Source organism: Giraffa tippelskirchi, chromosome 14 (genome assembly GCF_054371585.1).
Source record: "Giraffa tippelskirchi isolate mGirTip1 chromosome 14, T2T-mGirTip1v1.2.pri, whole genome shotgun sequence".
Classification (NCBI taxonomy): Eukaryota; Metazoa; Chordata; class Mammalia; order Artiodactyla; family Giraffidae; genus Giraffa; species Giraffa tippelskirchi.
In genome coordinates this window covers 38,439,420-38,450,594 of record NC_137288.1, presented here as the reverse complement: position 1 = coordinate 38,450,594, position 11,175 = coordinate 38,439,420, and the positions used below count along the sequence as shown (strand labels likewise).

Here is an 11,175-nt window from a genome sequence, read left to right as displayed (position 1 = left end):
GTTTTCACTTTATAAGCTATGTTAGAAACCAGGCAGAAACAATAAAACATGCCTATTAAAGCACTTCCCATTTCATTTGTACTTGCTTTTTTTGATTCCCTTGTCATCCTCTCAAAAAAAAAAAAAGAATCTAAATTTGACAGAGATGCAAAGGAACTAAAAGAAACGTCTCTGGATGCACTCTGGGAACTCCAAATTTCCATTGTTTTCCTAGCTAAGCATATATTCGTTCTGGTTGGCGGCTATTAAAAACACACATTCTGAAAATGAGAAAGCTATCTTTGCCTCTCACCTTCAGTGAATAGCAAAAGGCAAATCCTAAAGTCCTCTTCTTTATTCTCTGCATTTCCTTTAAGTGCTTCACTGATCTCAAGAGTAGCCCAGCTCCACTGGGACAGACTTAGAGTGACTCAAGCCCTGTAATCCAACTCAGACTAGGAGATGTAATCAGTGGACCCTTGCACCCCTAATTCACCTCAGTTCAGTTCAGTCGCTCAGTCATGTCCGACTCTTTGCGACCCCATGAATTGCAGCACGCCAGGCCTCTCTGTCCATAACCAACTCCCGGAGTCTACCCAAACCCATGTCCATCGAGTCGGTGATGCCATCCAACCATCTCATCCTCTGTTGTCCCCTTCTCCTCCTGCCCCCAATCCTACCCAGCATTAGGGTCTTTTCCAATAAGTCCACCCTTCCCATGAGGTGCCCAAAGTATTGGAGTTTCAGCTTCAACATCAGACCTTCCAATGAACACCCAGGATTGATCTCCTTTAGGATGGATTGATTGGATCTCCCTGCAGTCCAAGGGACTCTCAAGAGTCTTCTCCAACACCACAGTTCAAAAGCATCAATTCTTCGGCGCTCAGCTTTCTTCACCGTCCAACTCTCACATCCATACATGACCACTGGAAAAACCATAGCCTTGACTAGACGGACTTTTGTTGGCAAAGTAATGTCTCTGCTTTTAATATGCTATCTAGGTTGGCCATAACCTTCCTTCCAAGGAGTAAGCGTCTTTTAATTTCATGACTGCAATCACCATCAGCAGTGATTTTGGAGCCCAAAAAAATAAAGTCTGACACTGTTTCCACTGTTACCCATCTATTTCCCATGAAGTGATGGGACCAGATGCCATGATCTTAGTTTTCTGAACGTTGAGCTTTAAGCCAACTTCTTCACTCTCCTCTTTCACCTTCATCAAGAGGCTCTTTAGTTCTTCTTCACTTTCTGCCATAAGGGTGGTGTCATCTGCATATCTGAGGTTATTGATATTTCTCCCGGCAATCTTGATTCCAGCTTGTGTTTCTTCCAGCCCAGCGTTTCTCATGATGTACTCTGCATATAAGTTAAATAAGCAGGGTGCCAATATACAGCCTTGACGTACTCCTTTTCCTATTTGGAACCAGTCTGTTGTTCCATGTCCAGTTCTAACTGTTGCTTTCTGACCTGCATACAGGTTTCTCAAGAGTCAGGTCAGATGGTCTGGTATTCCCATCTCTTTCAAAATTTTCCACAGTTTATTGTGATCCACACAGTCAAAGGCTTTGGCATAGTCAATAAAGCAGAAATAGATGTTTTTCTGGAACTCTCTTGCTTTTTCGATGATCCAGCGGATATTGGCAATTGGATCTCTGGTTCCTCTGCCTTTTCTAAAACCAGCTTGAACATCTGGAAGTTCACGGTTCACGTATTGCTGAAGCCTGGCTTGGAGAATTTTGAGCATTACTTTACTAGCATGTGAGATGAGTGCAATTGTGTGGTAGTTTGAGCATTCTTTGGCATTGCCTTTCTTTGGGATTGGAACGAAGACTGACCTCTTCCAGTCCTGTGGCCACTGCTGAGTTTTCCAAATTTGCTGGCATATCGAGTGCAGCACTTTCACAGCATCACCTGTGAGGATTTGAAATAGCCCAACTGCAATTCCATCACCTCCACTAGCTTTGTTCGTAGTGATGCTTTCTAAGGCACACTTGACTTCACATTCCAGGATGTCTGGCTCTAGGTGAGTGATCACACCATCGTGATTATCTGGGTCATGAAGATCTTTTTTGTACAGTTCTTCTGTGTATTCTTGCCACCTCTTCTTAATATCTTCTGCTTCTGTTAGGTCCATACCATTTCTGTCCTTTATCGAGCCTATCTTTGCATGAAATGTTCCTTTGGTATCTCTAATTCTCTTGAAGAGATCTCTAGTCTTTCCCAATCTGTTGTTTTCCTCTATTTCTTTGCACTGATCGCTGAGGAAGGCTTTCTTATCTCTCCTTGCTTTCTTTGGAACTCTGCATTCAGATGGGAATATCTTTCCTTTTCTCCTTTGCTTTTCGCTTCGCTTCTCTTCCCAGCTATCTGTAAGGCCTCCTCAGACAGCCATTTTGCTTTTTTGCATTTCTTTTCCATGGGGATTTTCTTGATCCCTGTCTCCTGTACAATGTCACGAACCTCTGTCCATAGTTCATCAGGCACTCTGTCTATCAGGTCTAGTCCCTTAAATCTATTTGTCACTTCCACTGTATACTCATAAGGGATTTGATCTAGGTCATACCTGAATGGTCTAGTGGTTTTCCCTACTTTCTTCAACTTAAGTCTGAATTTGGCAATAAGCAGTTCATGATCCGAGCCACAGTCTGCTCCCGGTCTTGTTTTTGCTGACTGTATAGAGCTTCTCCATCTTTGGCTGCAAAGAATATAATCAATCTGACTAACCCAAACTTCTAACCAGCAAACTGCTGTATGCCAAGCATTATTTTAGATGCTGTGAACCTAAGGATAGATAGAGTGCCTGCAAATGAAGAGCTCACAGCCTTTTAAGAAGATAACTGTGTCAACATGATTTGACAAGGGCTATGGTATGGTCCAAGGCAGGCTTCCCCGATGGCTCAGTGATAAAGAATCCACCTGCCAGAGGAGCAGACGCATGTTCAATCCCTGGGTCGGAAAGATTCCCGTGGAGAAGGAAATGGCAGCCCACTCCAGTATTCTTGCCTGGAGAATCCCATGGACAGAGGAGCTTGGCAGGCTATAGTCCATAGGGTCGCAAAGAGTTGGACACAACTGAAGCAACTTAGCAAGCATGCAAGTTGATAACAAGATTCAACAGATGGAGAGAAGACAGTGTGTCAATTCTCTCCAGCCCAAATCAACAAAGAGGAACACATCTGTGTAACTGAACCCACTGGACTTACTACTCATCTCAGCAAGAGAGAACTTACAATACTCTAAGAAAGTATTAGATCTTACGAAGGACTTTATGCTTTGGCTGGGTGACTTCGGGGAGTCTAAGAAAGTGGAACTTCACTCTAGACTGGATGTCATCAGAAAGTGGGTGCAATTCTATGACAGTCTCTGTTTATCTGTAGGGCAGACAGACCAGAACAGACACAAAGCTGTACTTGGAAAAGCAGACATAGTTACTCCTTTTAGTGAGAAGGGAGGTTTGAGATCTTGTGAGTTCCAGTGATTTTTTTTCTGGCTTTATCATGGTCTTAGACCGACACTGTCTGATGTTCGGTGAGACTGTCACACCCAAGAGAACAACAATGGCCCCAACCCGCTTGTAATAACCTTGAGGCCAGTTCCTGGAGGTCAAGCTGTCTCCACCCCCTCTTCCTCAATGTCTATAGAGCTGCTGATCTGCAAAATATCAGCAAATAGCTGCAATAGCTTTGTTGTAAAAGGGGGAGAGAATTAGATATATCTGTGAAGTCTTGGTGCTAGTGGTAAAGAACCCACCTGCCAATGCAGAAGACCTAAGAAATGTGGGAGAGCATGGCAACCCACTCTAGTTTCTTGCTTGGACAATCTCCTGGACAGAGGAGCCTGGTGGCTTACAGTCAATGAGGTTGCAAAGAGTTGGACACGACCGAAGCGACTGAGCATGCATGCACACATGAAAACTTAGGCATCAGTGCTGGCCAGCAGATTGAATGGACCAGCCAATAAGTGAGCTTGGAAAAATGGGCAAAGGGCAGATTTGTAGTCAGCAATGGTGAGCTCAATTTTAGTCACACCGAGCTTGAAATGATCAAGCCAGTTTTCAATCTCACACCTTGGAAATCAGCACTGGGTATACACACACATGCAGAAAACAAGACTAATATTAAAATACCTCCTGAAACATTTGGATAGCACCTGCTGAACAAGGAAATTGAGGATACTTATGCCTTATAACCTGTATTTTGTTCACAAAACTTTTATTTCTCACCCAAACCCTCAGTATTATAACTATTCCTTTTTGTCTCAGTTCACAGAACACACACCCTCCCTTAGCCCCATGACTACTTCTTCCTGCCTTTCAAAATGGAAATAAGCTCAGAATCAATTCCATTTTCCTCGTGCCCCATTCTCTGTGGGTTAGAACTGCCCCAGTTAATTTAAAGCCGAGGCAGATGGTAATTCATCTCTGGCAATCAAGGCAAATGCTGAGGTCTGTTCCGGAACCACTGTCGTCAGCAGGGAGAGTGGGGTTACAAGTAGCTGCTTAAATAAGCCCTGAGATGTGGAGCTTCTTCAGGGGCTTGGCAGTCACCCACTTTCTGCTGCTGCCACTGATGTGGCTCCTGGGGAGGTTGAAGGTTGGGAGACTGGGTATAAGGCAGGAATGCAGTGGTGGGTTTGGGAGAGGACCCTGGGGCTGTTGTGTAAGTTCTGGCAGCTGCCCAGATGAAGACTCGTACTGAGCTGAAAGGACACGACTCAACTGCCTTCCTCAGGAAAGTGTATTTGGAAAATACACGGAGTGTATTTCCAAGTACATGGAAGACAGTTCCTAGTATCTAGTCAGGGCTTGATAATTATTTGCTGAAGGAATGAACAGAAAGTTGGCTCCAGGTAGGCAAATAGTTCTCCTCTGAGCCTTTGCAAGTCCCTTGGGTTTTACCAGGGCATGTTCTCCTCTCACACAGATGTGTGAGAAACGGCACCATGAAATGGGCTGGTTTGTTGGGAAACGCTAAAAGGCTATCAGCTCCTGGGAGTAATCTCAAATATTCAGTGCCAAGTTCTGCATCCTTGGATTGACTTCAAGAACCTAAGTCACTGAGAATGTCTACTGTAAAATCAGTTGATTTAAAGTGTCCCACTGGGTGCCCTGCTAGCTCAGTCAATAGAGCATGAGACTCTAAAATGTTCCATTGACTAGGCCCAGGACCAAAACAAAAAGCCTTCATCCAAAACCACAACTAAAGCCCACTGAGTGGGTTTTGTCTCATTGTCTTGAAAGGCAGAGACCCTCTGCCATTCCAGGTCTCCCCATAGAGAAGCGGGATGGGATGGGAGCCTGCCTGGGGCAATGCAGAGGATCTGAGCCCTGCATGGAAGATGGGGCTTTGCCAGAGGTAAGACCCTGCTTGTCTGGGCATACTCTGTGTAGAGGCAAATACCCAGCAAATTTCGCAAGTGCTCTATAATGAATTTGTTGTTCAGTCGCTCAGTCATGTCTGACTCTTTGTGATCCCATGGACTGCAGCACACCAGGCTTCCTTGTCCTTCACCATTTCCTGAAGTTTGCTCAAACTTATGTCCATTGAGTCGATGATGCTATCTAACCATCTCATCCTCTATTGTCCCCTTCTCCTCCCAGCAATATTTCCCAGCAATAGGGTCTTTTCCAATAAGTCGCCTGTTCCCATCAGGTGGCCAAACTATTGGAGCATCAGTTTCAGCATGAGTCCTTCCAATGCACAATCATGATTTCCTTTAGAACTGACTGGTTTGATCTCCTTGCAGTTCAAGGGACTCGCAAGAGTCTTCTCCAGCACCACAGTTTGAAAGCATCAATTCAATTCGATAATGAACATTATGGCTCTATTGCCAGCATCCATTCCATCCATCTCTTTTCCACTGAGTAGCAATGAAAATGCTCTTACTCTTAGCTCCCAGAGAAGGGGAATGGAAGCATCTCCATCTAAGTCAACCAGTGAAATCTCACCATCTTTGTCCTGGTGTTTAGCTTAGGGGCACTTGAGGTCTAAAACAGCCCAGTCAGAAGGAAACCCAGGGCTTCTCTTTCCTGATTAGATCAAAGGAGATGTTTCCTGAAAGTAATGTAAATTTTCATGCTCTAATTTCCCATGAACAATTTCTAGTATTTCTATGTGATCTTTACAACTATAACTTTTAATTTTTGAAAAATTTATCGTATGTATTTACAGTTTAATTACACTCTGCTCTTAATGTGGACTTCCCTGGTGGCTCAGAGGTTAAAGCGTCTGCCTCCAATGCGGGAGACCTGGGTTCGATCCCTGGGTCGGGAAGATCCCCTGGAGAAGGAAATGGCAAACCACTCCAGTATTCTTGCCTGGAGAATCCCATGGATGGAGGAGCCTGGTAGGCTACAGTCCACGGGGTCGCAAAGAGTCGGACACGACTGAGCAACTTCCCTTTCCTTTCCTTTCCTTAATGTGATATACTCAGTCTCAACTTTTTGCACTTGTAGCTAGTGCTGTAATGAAGATTTTTAGGAAGCATATAGATATTTGCTTCTGTTGAATTAAGTGAATGACCTAACATTTCTATATAACTCAGGCTGATGCCTTGGACATCAAGCTGCCTGGAACAGGTCTTATCTCCACCATTACAAACTATTTGATTTTGGACAGATTACATTAACTTATTTTGCCTTGGTTTCATTTGTAAAATGGGAATAATCATAGCACCACCTCCAGAGAGTTATTTAAGACCAGTTGTAGTAAGACATGTAAAGGGGTTTAAAGCAATGCACGTGTGTGCTAAGTTGATTCAATCGTGTCCAACTCTTTGCAACCCCATGGACTGTAGCCCGCCAGGCTCCTCTGTCCATGGGATTCTCCAGGCAAGCATACTGGAGTGGGTTGCCGTGCCCTCCTCCAGGGGATCTTCCTGACCCAGGGACCAAACCTGAGTCTCTTACATCTTCTGCATTGGTAGGCAGGTTTTTTACCACTAGCACCGCCTGGAAAGCCCAAAACATGCACTGTATATATTAAGTCCTCAAGGACTGTAACTACAAGAATTATTACTTGGAATAATTTTAGAATATGAAACCATTAATGTCATAAATTCTATGACACTGAAGACTTACTAGTTCTTATTCAAGTTTTTTGCCACTTTAATAGATACATCATTATATCTCACGATTGCTTTACTTTTTACTTGATTACTAAACATTTCTCCTGTATTTATTTTTCCTGTATTGTTTATTCCCTTTACTAGACACACTTTTCAAGTATGTCTAACAGTCTAAAATGTATGTGACTTATTAATTCACAGGGCGTGTACATCAGTTCCCTCTTGATGATGTAACAAATACCACAAATTCAGTGGGTTAAAACAACCCCAATTTATTCTCTTCCACTTCCAGAGGCCAGAAGTCCAAAATCAAGGTGTTGGCAGAGGTGTGTTCCCTCTGGATACTTGGCCTCAAAAAGTAGGTCTCCTGGCCTTTTTAAATTTCCAGAGGCCACTTGCCTCCTTGACTTATCACCCCTCCTTATAAGGACACTTGGAATTACATTGGATCTCTCAAATAATCCAGGAAAATTTATCCATCTCAAGAGCCTAATTTAATCACACCTGCAGGGACTTCCCTGGTGGTCCAGTGGCTAAGGCTCCGAGCTCTCAATGCAGGGGGCCCAGGTTCAATCCCTAGTGGGGGAACTAGATCCCATATGTGGTAACTAAAGATCCTGCACGCCACAACGAAGATGGAAGATCCCGCGTGTTGCAACTAAGACCTGTGCAGCCAAATAAATAAATAAATAAATAAATAAAGCATTACACCTGCAAAGTTCCTGGCACAGGTTCTGGGAATTAGCATGCAGGTGGCCATTATTCCATCTATGACATCGTACAGGTATTGATTTATCCAACACACTGATTGAGACCTGGTGCTGGAGCTGTAAGGATGCATTAAGACAGAGGGTTTGCCTGCAAGGAATTCATGTCTGTTCTTAGCAATGGAGACAGACATGAAAGGGAAAGAGAGAGAGAGAGAGGGAGAGAGGGAGGGAGGAAGGAAAAAAGGCAGGAAAGCAAACAAGGAAGGGAAGTCAGCATTGCCACAAAAACAGTAAAATGCTACAGTAACAAAACAGAAAAACTTGTTTTCATTCCTGGTATCCTGGAGGCCTCAACAGAGGAAAGGACAATCAAGCTTGTCCTCCCAAGCTAAGGAAGAGGCAGGCACATAAGTAGGAAAAAGCCATTTCTGGAGAGGAGACTGAATTGCAGAAGGACAAAGATTTGAGAGTGTATTAAATATGCAGAGAAAAGCAAGCAATTTGGTTTAGTTAGTTAGAGGCTAGGAGAGTTCAGATCAAAGTAGCAAAAGACTGAAGGGCTGTGCTAAGAAGTTGGAGGTCCTGTAGAAAACGGGGAGTTAGTGAAGGTAAATAAATGAGCTGATTTGACCCAGGTTTTCGAGATCCCAGTCTTGAGTCTAGGGTAGACTGAGGGATGCCTGAAGGCTGTCACAACTGTCCAGGGGAGGGTAGTAAATTCCACTTATACATATTTTAAATTGATATGTAATAAAAGAAATGGGAACAAAAGAAATAAACTAGCTGATTTCAAAGTTACCTTCCTGACGTAAAGTTCTGTGGTTTCATGATTCCATTTGTTCTCCCAATGGGATTGGGAATTACACTTTAGCTACTAGGCCTAGAATAAAAAATTGTATTTGCTGTACTCCCAGTAAATGACTAAATTCTAATTTCCCCTACAGGAGCCCCGTTGAAGGAAATAGCAACCTACTCCGGTATTCTTGCCTGGAGAATTTCATGGGCAGAGGAGCCGGGCGGGCTACAGTCCACGGGATCGCAAAGAGTTGGACGCGACTGAGCAACTAACACTTACTTACAGTAAATGACTCATAAAAGAAGTATTTAGATAAATAGCTACTAAAATTTTTATTACTCTTATTTCCTCCAACATATACTAATAAGCCTAGTTTTTTCCCTTACAAAAGCACACTATAAAAGCAGTGCCATATTTTTTGTAACCTAGAAGCAGCAAAACTCCTCAGAATGCAGACTGAGAAGAACAAGCAATGCTTGCTGTTCAGCTTTTCTTTTTTTTAACTTTAATAAATTATTGGACTTTGAAGTTAAAAGTCTAGAGTTAGGCATTCATTTCTAGAAAGGTTTTTATACGACCTTAACAATGCAAAGTAAATTGTACGAAAAAAAGAAAAACGCTCAGTAAAAAATAGGAAGAAAACAAGACCCTGCAAAATGCATCAGGGACATTTATATAATGCAGCAAGAACAGTAATTGAATAGGAACCATCATCTTTCTACTTGTTAAAGTTGATCACCAGCTAATGAAAGACAAACTCATTAAACATCTGTTCTGCTTTGTTCTAATAATTTTAAAAATTTGTTTCTGCTTAAGATCTATTTTAGGGTTTGCTAAATTGGATTTTTTGATTATATAAAAAACACTGACACGGTTCTAGTTCCTAACTATTTAAAAATGTATTAAAGGCTCAGTCTCACTGCCAGTCCTGTGCCCTCCACCCCCTGCCACTCTCTCCCGACAGGCCATTTTTATTAGTTTCTGATTTTTTCTGCTAGGTTTTGTAGGAAAAAAACAACACAAACAGAAATGCATATATTCTTAGTTCCCCTTCTTTTACACACAAAAAGTAGCATTTTAGATAGTGTGTGAGCTTTATTTTTTCCCACAGGACACTACTAGTCTGGAAATCAGTACATACCAGAATGTAGAATTTTTGCCTCCTCTCTCATATGGCTGGAGAAGGGCCCATGGAGTGGGTGACCGATGCCATTCAACCAGCTGTCCCCCTGCAGACATTCAGGTGCTCCCAAACCTTTGCTGCTCTCATGCCTCCATGAACAAACTTGCACGTGTTTCATATCTGTAGAGGTGTGTCTTTAACGAAGATGCCTAAAGAAGTATTTCTGGGACAAAGGGCAAATTCTTTCATCATTTTGCTGGTTTGGCTAAATTCCTCTCCAGAGGATGTGACATTTTGTATATTATGTATGAGAGTCCTTGATTCTCCACAGTCTCACTGATAGTGTTGGTGAAACTTCTGGATTTTTGCCAATCTGATAGGTTAGAATTGATACTTTGATGTGACCTGAATCTGCATCTCTCTTATTGTGAGTGGAGTTGATTATCTTTCATATAGGTAATGTTAGTCGCTCAGTCTCTATGCGACACCATGGACTACAGCCCACTTGGCTCCTCTGTCCATGGAATTCTCCAGGCAAGAATACTGGAGTGGTTTGCCATTTAAAAAAAATTAGATTTATTTTTAATTGAAGGATAATTGCTTTACAATATTATGTTGGTTTCTGCCAAAAAAGATTGATAATTTTTAAATTTTGAAGTCACTGTAGACTCCAGTTGTAAGAAATAATACCGAGAGATCCCTGGACCCATTACCCAGCTCTCCTCCCTGTGCTCACATGGTGCAAAATTATAGTGCAATGTGACAGCCACCAAACTGACATCCACACCATCAAGTACAGAAGAGTTCCTGATCTTCCTTTTTACATGATGTTTTTCTGTGAGTTGGACAAATTGAGGTAAACGCATCCCATTCACTTCTCCCACCAATGACCAAACAACAATGAAAGCCTATCAGAGGATTCTGGAAGGTGGGGTAAGGAAGACCAACTCCCCAGGGACCCGGAGACTCAAGCAACAACTCAGCCATGGGAGTTCCTTACTTGCCTCTTCATTAGATATCCCAGCCTGGGTGCTAAAAAGGTCAGCAACATAACTGACCCAAGTAGAAAAAGCCCCAGAAGAAAAGCCTGCTGTTCTCAGCCTGAGACACAGCAGGGCACAGACCAGCAGGCACCATTCAACCATACTGTCTGTTCTTCAGAAGAGCATCCCAAGAACAGCCAGGGCCCTCTCTGCTCCCCTTGGGGAACAGTGGTGGCCAAACCTGGTCCACCCCACTCCCCACCCTCATGTCCTCTGTGGTGAGGAGCCTGTGGGGAGGAACTCTGGGGACTCCCCTACTTTATGTCGCCTAAGACTTCTGCCCCCTTTTCTACTGGGTTTCCAGGTACGTTATAAAATACACAGGGCTTCCCTGGTGGCTCAGTGGTAAGGAATCCGCCTGCCAATGCAGGAGACACGGGTTCAATCCCTGGTCCAAGGAAGATGCCACATGTGAAGCAGCAACTAAGCCTGTGTGCCACAACTATTGAGCCTGTGCTC

At 43.2% G+C, this 11,175-nt stretch overlaps 1 protein-coding gene across 4 annotated transcripts in view; it reads right to left on the bottom strand.

Annotated features, from left to right (window-relative positions):
- B4GALT6 (beta-1,4-galactosyltransferase 6) overlaps positions 1-11,175 on the bottom strand; it is a 117,481-nt gene that overhangs the window by 23,695 nt on the left and 82,611 nt on the right. For 2 of the 4 annotated variants that reach the window (XR_014074824.1, XR_014074823.1), the window contains exon 9: positions 9,692-9,896. Coding sequence is in view for 2 of the 4 variants with exons in the window: in XM_081562646.1 (XP_081418772.1) it covers positions 9,848-9,896 (49 nt within the window). In the remaining 2 variants the exon portion in view is untranslated. Of the gene's footprint in view, positions 1-9,625; positions 9,897-11,175 lie in introns of those variants that run through there. The other 2 variants (XM_081562646.1, XM_081562649.1) reach the window with 1 other exon arrangement.